The sequence below is a fragment of the Pristis pectinata genome, chromosome 11 (assembly GCF_009764475.1).
Source record: "Pristis pectinata isolate sPriPec2 chromosome 11, sPriPec2.1.pri, whole genome shotgun sequence".
In the NCBI taxonomy this organism is placed as follows: Eukaryota; Metazoa; Chordata; class Chondrichthyes; order Rhinopristiformes; family Pristidae; genus Pristis; species Pristis pectinata.
Window position 1 is genome coordinate 20,352,476 of NC_067415.1, and position 16,274 is coordinate 20,368,749.

The window sequence follows — 16,274 nt, forward strand, 5'->3', positions numbered from 1 at the left end:
AGCATCGCAGTCGTCATGAGGGCTTGAGACATGCCGGGTGAGACGAAGGCAAATTTACGAGCCCGACTTCGGAATGAAAAGTCCTCGGAGGCGAAGTCCCGCAGGTTTCACACGTGTGCTGGTGCTGGTACTCTGTGGATGTGGTGAGTGCTCAGCATCACTCAAATGTTTGTTGCAGCCACAGCGTTGTAGTCGAGGCTGTCCCTTCCAGTGACAAGTACATGGACAAATAGATTAATGGAGGAGCCGCAGATACAATAGGAAAGTGGTTAACGAGCAAAGATGGAATTTCGTCTTACAAAAATAGCCTTTGTCATTTAAAAAACGAATTGAACTTATGTCGCTTTTGGAACCTCTTAAAGCCCAGACACCCTTTCCTGAACAGTTGCACTTGTTAAAACAAAAGAAACGCGATTGTTGGTTTATACACAGTAATGTAATAGTGTCAAGAAGATCTATGTCAATGATGCTGAGTGAGGTATAACTACAGGGCAGTGGTTAACTTACCTTCAGTTTTAAGTTATGCCATTGAATGTTTAACATCCACCAGGGAGAGGGCACAATTGGTCCAGGTGTCTGATTTAAAACAGGGTGCCTTCAACAGTGCAACACTCAAAAGTATACCTGAGCATCCACTCAGCTTTTTGTGCTCAAGTCACTGGAATGGGACTAAATCCAAACTTCCTGGCTCAGATGTGAAAGTGGTGCCAAATGATGAACAACAGACCAAGATATTATAGCTATTGTGTAGCTGACAATTAAGAAACATTTATTTAGTTATTCTGATTATATTTTTATTGTGGACAACTCCTATTGAGGATATAATGCAGCATAAATGAAGGAAATTGTGTACATTTTTGTCAGGCCATAGCTTCTTGACAATGTGCTCAATTGTTGAATTGTTAATTGTTGTTAATTGTTGAAGCCAAGCTGTCACACCAGAGGTTTACAGAGAAGCAATTGGTTTTGTTAAAAACAACTGATTGCAATTTAAGTATATTTTCTCAGAAGCTCTGATTTAAGATCAACAAAATCACAATTCTTAAAAACTTCATGGGTCTTCTAATTGATCAAAAACACGATGATGCTGGAGGAATTCAGCAGGCCAGGCAGCATCCGTAGAGAAAAGCAGGCGGTCAACGTTTCAGGTCAGAACCCTTCCTCAGGACTGGAGATGGGAAAAGGGGAAGCCCAATATATAGGAAGGAAAAGCAGAGCAGTGATAGGTGGACAAAAGAGGGGAGGTGGGGTGGGCACAAGGTGATGATATCTTACTAGGTGAGATATATTTTCTGTAGTAGTAGGTAATATTTGGGTATGGTATTGCAAACAAATTCCTAGTTTTGGTCTTTGAAATCTATGACTTATGTGGGCCTGTGGCTCAAATCTAACCATAACTTTTTTGTTATGGGTCAGATGTTCAAAGTTTTCCACTTGTCTTTACCACATAAAGAAATGCTTCTGCTTAGAAGCAGATTCCTTTGATAACTTCAACTAACATCTCAGCTCAGTTATTCTCCAACCACTCACAAGATGATTTCTTTACATTTCTTTCCTCGTTTAACACTACCTTGCAAATTATGTCTTGCATTCACAACCTCACACATCTTTTGATCAAACCTCTTGGTCCTTATGCATAAGCTCGTATTTTTCATGTTCCTAATAGGGTCATCTTCAATTAATATCTTTTATCTCAGTCTGTCCTCCCAGCCATCTATCCATTCATATCATTGGTACCCCTTCAACTTCATTTCTTTTTCTTAGCTGTTCCTGCTGCTGAGTGCACATTCCCAATCTCACCCCAACCCTAACTGGTATTTTCATTCCTTCTAACTCCCCTACTCACATTACGACCTCTGTTAACCTTACATCCCCTACACCACCTCATCATTCACCACTGGATCTGACTCCTATATCTTCCATTTCACAGTCACTCTTCATCCCAGCATACAAGGAGAATGCTACTCACCTCAATGACCAAGTGCCTTCTTTCAACCAAGATCCTCAGCCTCCATCCACACCTCATGACAAACACAAGGAGTTTATAGAATGTGTTGACTCTTGAATATGATCACACAGCTATCAGCACCATCTCCTCTGGTCCAGTACTGCCCACACCAGAGCACCTCTCTTTTGCTCTCCAGACACTCCCTTTTCATCCCACAGCCTTATCCAGATTTGCTATTTCCATGACATCCTATTCCCTGAATTCTCTCCTCATCCAGCTCATGAATTTCAATGACATCTGTCATAGAGTCACAGAGTCATACAGCATGGAAACAGGCCCTTTGGCCCAACTCATCCATTCTGACCATGGTGACCACCAAGCTCTCCCATTTGTCCACATTTGGCCCATATTCCTCTAAACCCCTCCTAACCATATGAACCACTTCTGTTTGCTTGGTCTTAATTCCATTTCCCCATATGGTCTCACCCCTCCATTTGCCCTCACTTCCAGTCCTATAATCTTTGAGATATCTGCATCTCTACAATTTCTCCTACCCACTCCTCCATTGGTTGCCCCTCTTTCCTCCTTTAGGAAGTTCCTCAAAGCCCACCTCGACCAAGATTTTGTTCATCTGCCTGAAGATGTGTCTCTGCGTAAATATATTTTGTGTGGCAACTGTCCTGTGATGGGCAATGGGATGTTTTATTACTTTCAAGGAGCCATATGAATGGAAGTTAAACAAGCCGATGCTTGTTCTTAGAATCATTGAATGGTTATAGAATCGTTGACGGAGGCCATTCGGCCCACCCTGCTGAGTCTTTACCAAACCAACACTCTAATTCTGCCTATTGGTCATTTCCCTGTAGCTTTGAAATGTTTTCTCTGCCATATATTGGTTAGGCCACAGCTGGAGTACTGTATGCAGTTCTGGTCATCACACTACTGGAAGGATATGATTGTACTGGAGTGGGTACAGAGGAGATTCACCAGGGTGTGGAATCAGCTGGAGCTTTTCAGTTATGAGACCAGATAGACTGGGTCTGTTCAGGAGGCTGGGGGTGGGGGGGGGGGGGGGGGTGCCTGATAGAGATGTACAAAATTCTGAGAGGCATAGATATGGTACATAGTAGGACTCTTTTTCCCATTGCAGAGGTACCCAAAAATGAGAGGGTATAGATTTAGGGTAAGTGGTAGAGGGGATCTGAGGCAGAACTTTTTCACCCAGAGAGTAGCTGGAATCTGGAATGCACTTTCTGAATGGGTGGTAGAGGCAGAGACTCTCACAACATTTACAAAGTATCCAGATGGGCACTTAAACCAACAATGCATTGAACACTATGGACCACGTGCTGGTAAATAGGATTGATATAGAGAGGTACTTGATGTTTGGCATGGACATGATGGGTAGAATAGTTTCTTTCCATGTGGTATGACTGTCTTTATCCAATTCCCTCTTGAAGACCATAACAGAGTGTGCTTCCATCACCTCTGCAGGCAGTGATTTTCAGATTCCAGCAATACAATGCGTAAAAATAGTTTTTCCTCATGCACTTTTAATTCTCCTACTTTATTTTATATGTGACCTCTAATCTTGATCCTCCCAGCAATCAAATAGGCTTCGCTCTATCCACTCTCTCCAGCTCCCTCATCATTTTATATACAATCAAATATCCCCTCAGTCTTATCTTCTCCAAAGAAAACCGTCCCAGCGTCTCTACTCCCTCAATGTAACTGTAATTCACCCCCCACCCATCCAGTATCTGTTCTCATAATGTTTTTCGGGACCCTCCCCAATGTTTTCATATCTGTCCTATAATATGGTGAACAGAATTAAAGACAATACCCAAGCTGAGGCTGGACAAATGCTTTATAAAGGTTCAGCTTGACTTGCTTGCATTTATTCTCTATGCCTTGTTGTGACGAGAGTCTCACTTTGCTTGAACTATGTTATTCATGTGTTTACTACTGGACTATATCTGACCTTTTTCTTCTCCAAAGCCCCTGAACTCATTGCTCACTGTTGCCCAGACTTCGCATTGGATTTTTTTTGTCCAGAGCAAGTGCACAATCGGTTGTAGAAGACCATCTCCCTACTGTGAAGCTAACCATCGGACTAATGAACGTCCAAAACCATTTCACTTTCAAGCTTGTGGTAGTCTAGCAGACCCGTTACAGTAAAACTCCGATAATCTGTTATCCGACAAATTTGTAAATCCTAATGGTTCGGGATCCGGTTCACCAGGTAATGTTTTCTACTCTCCCTTCCCACTCACCGTTACCAAGGTTCCTATGCTCTCCAATACTCACCAGAGCCCCTGCTTTTGCATTCGATGTCAACTTACATGGTTCACTTGATAATACTATGTGACTTTCATATATGGTCAATTAAAATGTGTTGGGATATGAGTAACATCCTATATTCCGCAAAACTAGCAGATGCACTTCACTGCGTGTTTCGATGTACATGTGACTAATACAGATATCTTAGTCCGAGCTAGAGTGTGCCGGATCATCGGAGTTTTACTTGAATTCAAACAAATCCTCTCTTTAATTGCAGCTGTTTTTGCTGAAGTCAGTTATCGACTTTCCGGACAACCTTGGCACGTTGCTCTGAGCAACCAGACTGTTCACGTTGACTTCAAAGTTCTGAACAAGACGAGCGCCCAAAATTTAACCCTGTCACTCGTAGACGTCAAGAGAAACCAAACTGTCGCCACCAAATTGATCCCCGGAAACCAATCCCAGGGCTCCGTGGAGTTTGAGTGTTTTCATTTCCCTTACGCTGGCAACTTCGAGTTTAGGCTGATCGATTTCACAGACAACGACACAGCCCGGTGGACAAGTGACTTATTGCAGGTCCGCTGGCCGGTCTTTGCCATTGAAGCGAGGAGCGAAAGTGACTCATCGAGTCACTTCCAGGTCCATGTTTTTACTCTCGAGTATTTATGCTCTTGGAAAGTAATTACCTTATTTCTGGACACTGTTGTGATTGATTTTAATGGACCTGGAGCTTACAATATCAACAAAGCTTTAAAACCAACGATAAGTAAAGAAATTGAGCTTTCCAGTTCTCAGAGGTTGGATTTTGATTGCACTGGTTTCAACCAAAACACATCCCTAAAGATTTCTCTGAGATCTCCGTATACCAATTCCGTGATCGCGTCCACGGGACCGCTGGTGTTTGCTCAGATCGTTGGCTACAAACTGCTCGTCGATCATCTGAAGACGGCTGCGTGCGACTCGGCTGCGGAGGTTCGAATAGTGGTACCACCTTGCGCCCGTTTGCGGGGCAAGATTACTGTGTATAAGAACCAGACGGGAGCTTCGTTTGGAAGAGAGACTTTTGTAGCTGAGAAGTGGCTGCGCCCCGGGGAAAACACAACCGAATTTAACTGCTCTGTGTTTGATTTTGGGAAACATAACTACTGCTTCGAGTATGTTAGCATTCTGAATCACAGCCCTGTGAAATGTGTCACACTCCAGAGACACGCAGGTTGGTATCTCACTGGCGGAGTGTATACAGATTCCCCATTCTGTTGCTTTATTGCATCATTTATTAAAAAAACATTTACTTCAATAAGTTACGACCGCTTAATGATCAATGTTATATAACATATAAAACTGCTAAAATGTCTGAAAATAAATAAAACTATATTTTGTTAATCAAACTGTTATACAACTCTAACAGTTTTCTATATTGTTTAATAAATGGTCCGTGACTAGTCAAAAAAAATCAACGTTTTAATGTTAAATTGAACAGGTCAAACAAAACAACCCAACTTAATTATCTTCTATGTTTAAAATCGATTATCTTTTTATATCACATATACATAGATAGATAAACGTGTGTGATATGGAGTCATAGAGTAATACAGCATGGGAACAGGCCCTTCGGCCCAACTGGTCCATGCCGTCTATACAACGAGTTAATTCTCCATTGCGAGTGTTTCTCATATCCCTAGCAATAATGAGTGCTGTGGTGACCTACTTTTGAATTTGAGGCTGAAGCAATGTTCTTTATAAAGTGAATTTTTAAAAGGCTCTGATTATTAACTGCAGTCCCAGGAACCCTCCAACACTTCTCCCAAATGTCCGTTCTCCACTTGTAATGGCTGTGAAGTAAATCGCAGCAATCCCAAATCCTGACGTGACGTTTTCCCAGAACTGAGGTGTGAACTGGAAGAGATGTCACCACAGCTCAACAGCATTATCAACAGAGCTCTGGGTACATGTATCCAGAACACTGGGTTTGTGAGGGAACATGGTGTGACTGAGAACTGGTGTAATTCAAGGGGGTCAGTGTTTTCACTGAGAACTGGTGTAATTCAAGGGGGTCAGTGCATCGGGAATAAGAACCCTCCCTAATGGGTGTGCACTCATTGTGGTACTATTTGATATTAATTATCAAATAGTAACCTGGATGAACCTTGCTCTTTTTGCATACGGTGTATTTATGGACTGTGCCTTTCAGGGAAAACGGGATTACATATAAGTTTTTTTTATTAATCCCATGGTTTAGTTTAAGGCATGAAATAATATTTACATCATAATTCTTCAGTCAATGGCTCTTGCAGTATTATATTTAGACATCTGTGCAAACATGAAATAGTAGGCAGCAGAACGAATTAAATCAGTGCAATGTCAATAGACAAACATGCACAGCGGGGAGAGTAAAATAACCACACTTTCTGAAATCTGCAGAAAGAGGGAGTGTTTGGATGTCTTGGAGTCCGTGCAGTGTCACATGCGGTGACGGAGTGCGGGAAAGGTACCGACAATGCGTCTCATCCTTCTCTGGGACAATCGGGTGCAGTGGAGAGGAGAGAGAAGTTTCTCTTTGTTCACTTGTGGATTGCACGGGTAAGTAAATGCGGCAACTCTACAAATGTTCCACTTCAGAAAACATTCAAAACTAATCAATCTTTACCTAACCTTTGTTTCTTATTCACATAGCAGGAATCTGCTCAGTGAGCTGTCGTAATTGGGGACTCCTCAGTGATAAATATGGGTAACAGGGGTTAGTCGATGCTTTTAATATAGATGCAAATTGGCTACAATCCGGGAAACGGAAGAATGTTGAACCCATGAGAGGAAAGTGTGATAAACTAGTGGGTTCCCCGTGGTAACAAAGGGTATTCTGGACAGAATTTGGTGATTCTAATGGTGCAATGCCTAAGTTTAGTCAACGACTATGTATAAAATGGCAAGTGCAAGTGTTATTCTCGTTACTTCCAATGGCGTTGGACCATGGAATCATGGACCATGGAGAGTTGGCATCATTTCAATGAATGGCTTTTAAATTAACTTTATGTTTGAAGATAAATAGATTGCTTCCTTGGGTAGTAGATAGTATTCCCATTTATACAGATCATTATTATATGACTTTAAACACTTCACTTAGAATAATTAATCTTTAAGATTATGTTGGCAATCATGACAGTTATTTTGAAATACAACCTATTTGCTGGATGAGTGAATTAATTATGCCCAATTTATTTTAGGTCAATATGTTCTGAAGAGGAGTTTGGGTGGGTGGGAGACAGTTTAATGAAATAAAGGATCCTGAAGGCAATAAAAAGGAACAACCTCAAGTTGAATGATGGAAAGGCACAAAACAGAAGATCATTTGGCCCAAGTTAAGATGGCACAATGGCACAGCTAGTAGAACCTCTGCCTCCCTGCGCCAGAGAGCCGGGTTCAATCCTGACCTTGGGTGCTGTCTGGCTGGAGTTTCCATATGACTAAATGGGTTTCCTTTGGGTGCTCCAGTTTCCCATATCCCAAAGATGTGTGAGTTGATAGGTTAAATGGCCTCTGTAAATTGTCCCTAGTGTGTAGGTGAGTGGTAGAATCTGGGGGAAATTGACAAGAATGTGGGATTAATGAAGGATTAATTTAAATTGGTGGCCAATGGTCAGTGCGGACTCAGTGGGCCTGTTTCCCTGCTGTATCTCTTTAAGATTTCTTTATTAGTCACATGTACATTGAAACACACAGTGAAATGCATCTTTTGCGTAGAGTGTTCTGAGGGCAGCCCACAAGTGTCGCCACACTTCTGGTGTCAACATAGCATGCCCACAACTTCCTAACCTGTACATCTTTGGAATGTGGGAGGAAACTGGAGCACCCGGAGGAAACCCACGCAGTCACAGGGAAAACATATAAACTTCTTACAGACAATGGCAGGAATTGAATCCGGGTCACTGGTGCTGTAATAGCGTTACGCTAGCCGCTAAACTACTGTGCCTGCCCATTCTACAATTCTATGATTCTATGACTCTAAATTTCCTATTTAGGCTCTTTGAAAGAGCTATCCAAACAATGCCATTCTTTACCATTGCTGTGCAGATTTTCTTTCCCCCAAGGAGTCACCTAATTCCCTTTTGGAAGTTCCTATTAAACTCACTTCCTGTAGCACATTCCAAATTATAATAATTGGTTGCATAAACATTTTTTGTCTCCATCTTCACCCTGGATATTTAGCTAAAGTAATATTCCTACTGATGGAAATAATTTCTCCCAATTCTATACCAATTTCCATACCAATTTTGAAGACTGGTTAAATCTTTCCCTAAACTTTGGTAAGTGTGGTTGTATGTAAACTGCATGCAATTCCAGAAGATGAAATTGAAATGCTTCCCCACGTTAGATCTTTCAAATCATATAGAAAAGTGTCATTGTCAATAAGGCATGTGGTAATAAAAAATAACAAAGTCATTTCAGCACAGAAATTTACTATGAGTTCCATTCTACAATGGAACTTTTTTGATTATCATCTCTTTGGCAGGGTTGAAGTGTGGGCGAGAAAAGACTTAAACAGTGGGATGGGGAATGAAGAAAATCACATTAAAGAACTGATTTTGGTGAATTTATGTTCATGTTCTTATTTTTGATAATGCATACAACTGTCTGAATATCTTTGGATTTTAATTAATTCTATTTTAGTCAGCAAAAGCAATCATATCAAGGAATTCATAAATAAACTTGATTTCCCTCTGGTATAGAAGGCGTGTGTAGGGGGATAAATCGGACTGAATTACTTCAGATGCTGAAAGAAGTTAATGGGTGGATAGGTTTAAATTATGTCCTCTTTCAGAGGCAGTCCAGAACACACAAGCATCACCTTATGAGCTGGGCTGAAGAGTGTTGATCTCAGGAATCAAGCAGTTTTTCAAAGGGAAGTGGAAATCTGGAACTTTTTCTCTGCAGAAGGTTATAGAATTCTAGAATGGCTAGAGCACAGAAGGAAGCCATTCAGCCCACCGTGTCCATGCCAGCTCTCTATCAGAACAGTTCACTAATTCCACTCCCTGGCTCTTTCTCCATTGATGCTCAGTCAATTAAAAAAAGACTGAGGGCAATAGATGTTTGTTAAGGCTAATAAAGATAACAGAACCAAAGATACAGAAAGAGTAAAGGTCACTCACACTCTTACTGAATGGAATAACGATATTGAGGATCAGAATTTTTCAAAGGGATTTCAAAATGCATTTGTTTAATTCAATGTCTTTCATGTTACAGAACAGGAATCTGGAGCTCCCGGAAAAGCACATAAAACCGGCAATATAGTGACAATCACTGGCATTTCTTTCTGCTTGGTGATCATCATAGCCACCATTGCAATCACTATCCGGACAAAGCTACCATGTAAAGAACAAAATTTAAATAGCACAGTGAGGCATGATCCAGCACCTCCACATAATTTCAGGAATACATTTGAAGAAGAAAGGAACTTCTCTGACCCAAGTCATCAACGTGACATTTTAACTGATAACATGCCCTTGGCCCACGTAGAAGATGGCCTGAGCATTCCACTATCTTTCAGGAGGAGCCAGCATTTTGTTCTAAATCAGGATACGTTACCGGAGGAAAATCTGGGACTGCAGAGTGCTCAGAAAGTGATTCCCCCTATATTTGGATACCGTTTGGCACATCAGCAATTGAAAGAAATGAAAAAGAAAGGGATAACAGAAGCAACCCAAGTTTATCATGTTACACAGCACCCTTTAGATGATACGATAATGAACGAAGGAGGGGCTTTGGCTACAGAAATAGATCAAGCCAAATCCAGCTCTGTTGTAGTGCCCTCTTTGGACAAGGAAAACAGTGCAGAAAGTAACATGAACAGATTTCGTATCAAATCTCCATTTTTGGATCAAAATTCAATTTACTGCAAACAACACAGAAAAGATCCAATGATTGCACCCTTTCCGGAACCATTTAATGACTTTAACTTACCATGCCAAATACCTGTGTCTCTCTGTGAAGGAAATAATAAAACACTTCCAAATAGACCAGGAAAGTTCAGGCATTGTGACAAAATAACTGAGAGAGAAATGCTTGAAAGAGGATACATCAGAAACCCCAATTTTAGAAGAACATCTAGCTTCAGTGAATGTAGAACCAGTAAGTATTACAGAGAAAGAAGTATGTCTTCCTGCACACAGAAACTTCCATCCCTATCACACTCAAGAGGTATTGATAAGACAGTGGCTGGGAGTGAGCGATGTATTAATAACAAACCTGGAGCTCAGTATAGGACTAATGCCAGCTCAGCACGAAACCATGCCTGGGATTGCAGTGCATTCATCTCAGAGCCTTCAAAACATCATTTGAGAAGTAGTCAAGCTGGAGTCTGGACTAATAAAGCTGATCCAGCAAATGATCATCCAATTACAAGTTGTGTTTTTAGTGAGTTAGAAACTTACACAGGCAAAAGGAAGGCAAGGACACCAACCAATGAAAATAAACTAGCCGCTAAAGCCAGTGATCCCAATTCCGAGAAACATTCTCAATGGAAGTATCCAAGGAGCAATCCATTGCCTCGACATCACTACAGACAAGATCGGTGCCAAAGTTTCCCTTCTGATCCAAATTTCCTCCATTATGACAATTCTGGTTTTGAATTAACTGCTTCAGAGCAGCAGATAATAGACCTGCCTGCACACTTTGGTTCACATGTTATAGGGGATGAGGAAGACACTAGTACTTTAAGCAGTGAAAAGCTGGTGATCTAAGGATCTTGAAAACAGAAATGTTTGTGTAAATTAATTGTGTGTCATGCCCTTATCCAATTCCCATCTACTATTACTGCGCATTAGAGTGAATTCATTTTAACCACAAGGAATCAGTTATACTACTGCTGTTCTTGGGGCATTGGTCACATTATTTCTTGAGAATGAAAATAGATCCAATGCCAAAAAGCCATTTATTTTTTCAGTCCACTCATTGTATTGAACGTATGTCTGAGTTTGACTGGAGTGAAATGTATTTGACATAGCATTGCAGTGAAGAGTGACAATTTTCAGGAAATTATTTTGACAATAAGAACAGAAAAATGCTGGAAATCCTCAGCAAGTCATGCAGCGTCTATGGAGAGTTAAGGTTTCAGTTTAATGGTTTTTCCCCACAATTGGTGGTGTATAGCCAATTCCTGTAGGTCCACAGACATTATGCACAGGATTTAAATAAAAGCTATCCCACCACCAGCCACAGCTTCCCCTCTCCCGCCCCCTCTCCTTCTGTTTTCCACAGGGATCACTCTCTCTGTGACTCCCTGGTCTGCTCATCCCTTCCCAACCATCCACCCCGTCCCCTTATACTTTCCCCTGCAACCATAGGAGGTGCAACACCTCCTCCCTTACCACCATCTAGGGACCTAAAGTGCCCTTCCATATGAGGCAGAGATTCACATGCACCTCCTCCAACCTGGTCTATTGCATTCTGTGCTTTCGACATGGTCTCCTCTGTATTGGTGAGACCAAGCATAGACCAAGCAATCATTTTGCAGACCACCTGCGCTCTGTCTGCAATGACCATCTTGATCTTTCAGCTGCGTGTCATTTCAACTCCCCTCCCCCTTCCCCTTCCCATTCCCACATCGACCTGTCTGTCCTCGGTTTTCTCCACTGCCGCAGTGAGGCCAAACACAAACTGGAAGAACAGCACCTCATATTCTGCTTGGGTAGCCCACAACTCAATGGTATAAACATTGAATTTTCCAATTTCATGTAACCCTCTCCCCCTGTGTTACTCTTCCACACCCACCAGTCCACCCAGGGTCTCCATCCCTTTGTTCATCTTGTCCATCCCTCCCCCTAGTTCCCCGGACTCATTCATCTCCCCCACCTGGTTCTGTCTGCCCATCACCACATACCTATCTACCTGGGCTTCTTCTCCTTTGGTTCACTTTTCCTACCCCCTTCCCTATCTGGTTCCATCTGCTCATCATCTCTCCCTTATCTGGTTCTACCTATCGCCCACCAGCCTGTGTCTCTGCCCTGCCCCTCCCCTCTCCCACCTGGTTCCATCTGCCTAATTTTTTTTTCTTATCTCTTTCCACCTATCGCCTACCAGCCTCTGTCTCAACACACCCTCCCTGTTCTTCCCCCACATGGCTCCATCTGCCCATTGCGCCCCCCCCCCGCCTCATCTGGTTCCACTTAACAGCCTCTGTCTCATCCCTCCCTCTCACTTCCATGTCCAGGCTACTCGCCCTCGACACTCTCAGCCGTGATGCAGGGTCGTGACCCAAAACGTCGACCATCCCTTTGCCTCCACAGGTACTGCTCAACCCACTGAGTTTTTTCTGAAGTTCATTTTTTACTTTAAGAAAACTTACCTGCTGAGGATATTCTCGGTCTTGTGTGCTACTGACAATTAGTGATTACCCTAAGCACAGTGGTGCTTCAAATATTGACTTAACGTTACCAAATCATAAGAAGTTAGTTGAATTTCTGTGCCACTTTGCACCTCACCAATTTTCTATGCCCATGTTTCTGGATCTTAAATGTGTGATTTCAGTTCCAAACAATGTCTCTCATTTAAAGAAATGGATTCTAAGGTGCAAAGTTCTGAAAGAAGTGTGACACTCCTGAAGCTGTGATATCCAATGATATTATTATTAAATTACGTGATTTGTTACACAACTGTTTTCTGAATCTTAAATCCTAAAATCAAGGCATCTGTAAATTAGAAACCTCTGTCCATCAGTGTGTATTAGGAGGGAGGATGGATGAGGAGTTGGGGACATGTTTATTGTAACGCTTGGATCCATAACCCTCTGTGAGTGGAGGCTAGGCCTAAGACTCAGACGATGATGATTAGAGACATTTAGAAATAGTTGAAATATATCTAATTAATGAAATAACTTAAAATGTATTAAAAATACTAAGAATAAAAATGTAAGTTTTGTTAAAGAAACTTGAAATTACTGTAAATTAATTAAAAACAAATATGAAGTGAAAAAAAGAAAAGGAAACAAAATCTTCACTTGCCTTTTACTGAAGGTCAGTGATAATCGGGAGATGTGTTAGATTCACCAGCCATGGTTGATGTGAAGTTGAAAAGCCAGATAAGTGGTGTATCCAGCTTTCCAGCTCTGGACAATCCACAACTGACCATGGACCTATCAATGATTTCAGCAGAGAGGTCTAATGCATCTCCATTTGACCTCCTTCGTATTCAGTACTTCTACAATGCAATGGATAGATGAACAAGTTATGAATGTACTGACCAATGAGAATATCTGGCCAAAGTATGATGTAGCTCATTATGGATCTCTGTAGCTTCATCTGCATTTCCCCCTCTTCCCTTTTGCTTTATGATTGAGTGAAGATTCTTAAATTGACTTACAGCTTCTTTCAAGATCTCTTTCCCTAAAAGCCTTCTCTCTTTTCAAAATCCGTTTCCTTCTTTTGGTCTGCACCTGTTTAACTGTCCCTCTCTATTTCTGCATCTCTTCTGGATTGATTATTAATGAGAGGCAGCATGTTAGTACAAGTAGTTGTCATTGGTTGAGAGGTAGGAGAATCAACAAGCACCACTTTTAGAGCGGGGTGACTGATACCTATTTGGGATTGCTACCAACAACATTATTGTACCATTTTTTTAAAGCGCCTTTAACGTTGCAAGAATATCTCTGCTTCATAGGCCCAGATATCAAACAAAAATTGTCACTGAAACACATCAGAGCAGATGAACAAAATTTTGGCCAAAGTGTTTTCAGAAGGGCCTTAAGGTAAGAGAGTAAGACCTGGCAAGGTTTAGGAAAGAAATTAAAAAGCCTAGGGATTGAGTAGCTGAGGAAAGGGCCACCACTGGTGGAACAATCACATTTGGAGATGATCAGGATACCAGAATTAGATGTGTCAATATCCCAGAAGGTTATAAGGTTGGAAGACATTAAGAGTTATTGTTAAAACATTCAAATCAATGACTGGAAATGTATTGGGTGTGAATCCTCAGCATTGTACATTAGTATCAAATTCACAGATCCATGCCCAATCCTTATACCACTACTTGGTTTCTTCTGTTTATGTGGAACCAGTCAACTCCACAAACAGAAACTCTCCTTGCTGCTGCTAAATTGAACATTTACTTCAACGTAATCAGGAAATATATTTGAAGGAAACAGCTTGATCATTCCGGGCATCTCAACAGCTGATCATTCTTTTAACTTGGGTTTATGGAGAGGTTTTTTTTTAAATCATGTTGATTGCACTCAACCCTTTTCCCCTTTGTCCCTCCCTTTATATTCCAATTAAATTTCCCCGAAAGGGAGCAGACTGCACTGTTTAATACACCAACTTTGTTATGGAACTAATAGACTTTCAGCTTGTTTGTTTAGTATGACAACAAAACATTCAGACACTATTTACCAATCATCCTTTATTTGACCTTGATGCACTAACAGGGAGAATGTATACAGTATTTTACTTATCTCTGCAGTCCGAGATCATACTGCTTTCGGCTGGTCAATGAAAAGAAATTAAAATAAATGTTCCAAAACCAATACGGTGCACAACTGGGTTGTCATCTCTTTCAAAAAAATGTCATGGTTAATTTTCAGAACAACGAACTTTTGAAAAACATTTATAAGTAACAGTTTTATAGACATATATATGTTTATATTATAATATATATATATATAAATAGCAAATGTAAAAAAAAGTTCGCATTGGAGGGATTGATAGAACGAGCAGCCTACAATGAGTTGTCAGGTAGCTGAATTCCAAACACATTTGTTCCTTCAATTAGCTCACAGTCCCTGAATTTCAATGTAAAATTAGGTTGCCTGTATTTGGACTGAATAGGTGCATGACAATCCCCAATTGATGTCACTTTCAATATTTCTTCAAAATCAATTTGAGGTCACAATTTAGGTGGTTCTCTGTAAGTAGGAGAAATAAACATAATGGAATCCTGAAGCATTGCTGTTAGGATATGGCATTAAAAACTCCATCCAATCCTCCAACTGAGTTTGAGTCTTCCTTGGAATTTCCATGCTTCTGCAGCATCTTTAGAAACAGCACAGAATGAGAGACTGTGCTACTTGTCAATAAGCGGCGATTTAGAGGAAAATGTAAAAACACACAGATATCAGAATCAGAATCACGTTTATTATCACTGATGTGTCGTGAAATTTGTTGTTCTGTGGCAGCAGTACAGTGCAAGACATAAAAATTACCATAAGTTACAAAAATAAATAAATATTGCAAAAGAGTAATAATGAGGTAGTGTTCATGGGTTCATGGACTGTTCAGAAATCTGATGGTGAAGGGGAAGAAACTGTTCCTGAAACATTGAGTGTGGGTCTTCAGGCTCCTGTACCTCCTCCCCGATGGTAGTACCGTGAAGATGGCATGTCCCAGATGACCGTCAAATCAAATGTTTGTAAAATATTACATAAGTGAGGGAGTGACTTTAGTCATGTCAGATATGCTGATGGTTCAGGAATGAGTTTTCACACAAAGGGCTTCTGTCAATCAGGCTGTTGGATAGAATGCAAGCTACTCTCAAAATGTAGGGGCAATACCAGAATGCAAGTCACTGCAGCTACTCTTGCACTTCTCTAACAAATGTTACTGGTCAATGTTAGTAGGCGAGTGATGGAAGGCCTCCTTTCTATCTTCACTGGAACTGTAATTGTACATGACAGAAAAATTTTTTGCAGTACCTAAAGGCATTTAAGGCCCATCACACCAATCCTATGGCTTTTTATGCAAATTTATACTGGTCCACATAAGACAAGACAGGTCTCAGGTCCAATCATTTGTTTGTAGAAGTTGTTTTCCTGCAGGTACTTCCTTTTGTAGTGGAAAATGGCAAGAGTGAGAAGAACAGTGAGATGAAAAAAACTGGCCGAGCTATTTTTCTTAAATAGTATTAGTTGGTTAAAACTACATCATCCAGATCACGTTCTGAATTGGAATTACTTGCAATATGTAAACAAAAAAGGAAGCAAAAGTTCTGAATTACGTACTCAAAATCAACATTTATAGGTTGATTCAGCATACTGTAGGTTTTTACTAATATATTGACGCAT

General features: G+C 40.9%; 1 protein-coding gene across 1 annotated transcript; it reads left to right on the forward strand.

The window, feature by feature from the left end:
- LOC127576020 (thrombospondin type-1 domain-containing protein 1) lies at positions 1-13,071 on the forward strand. Its single transcript, XM_052026343.1, has 4 exons — positions 1-143; positions 4,506-5,441; positions 6,650-6,808; positions 9,470-13,071. The coding sequence occupies exons 1-4, from the start codon at positions 74-76 to the stop codon at positions 10,963-10,965; spliced, it is 2,661 nt and encodes an 886-aa protein (XP_051882303.1). The 5' UTR covers positions 1-73; the 3' UTR covers positions 10,966-13,071.
- The last annotated feature ends 3,203 nt before the right edge of the window (positions 13,072-16,274 follow it).

Excerpts from the sequence above, each read along its gene's own strand:
- LOC127576020 (XM_052026343.1), top strand. The coding sequence starts at position 74 with ATGAAAAGTCCTCGGAGGCGAAGTCCCGCAGGTTTCACACGTGTGCTG. Across the intron at positions 5,442-6,649 it reads CACACTCCAGAGACACGCAG|AAAGAGGGAGTGTTTGGATG; the intron begins GTTGGTATCTCA and ends TGAAATCTGCAG. Across the intron at positions 6,809-9,469 it reads TTCACTTGTGGATTGCACGG|AACAGGAATCTGGAGCTCCC; the intron begins GTAAGTAAATGC and ends TTCATGTTACAG.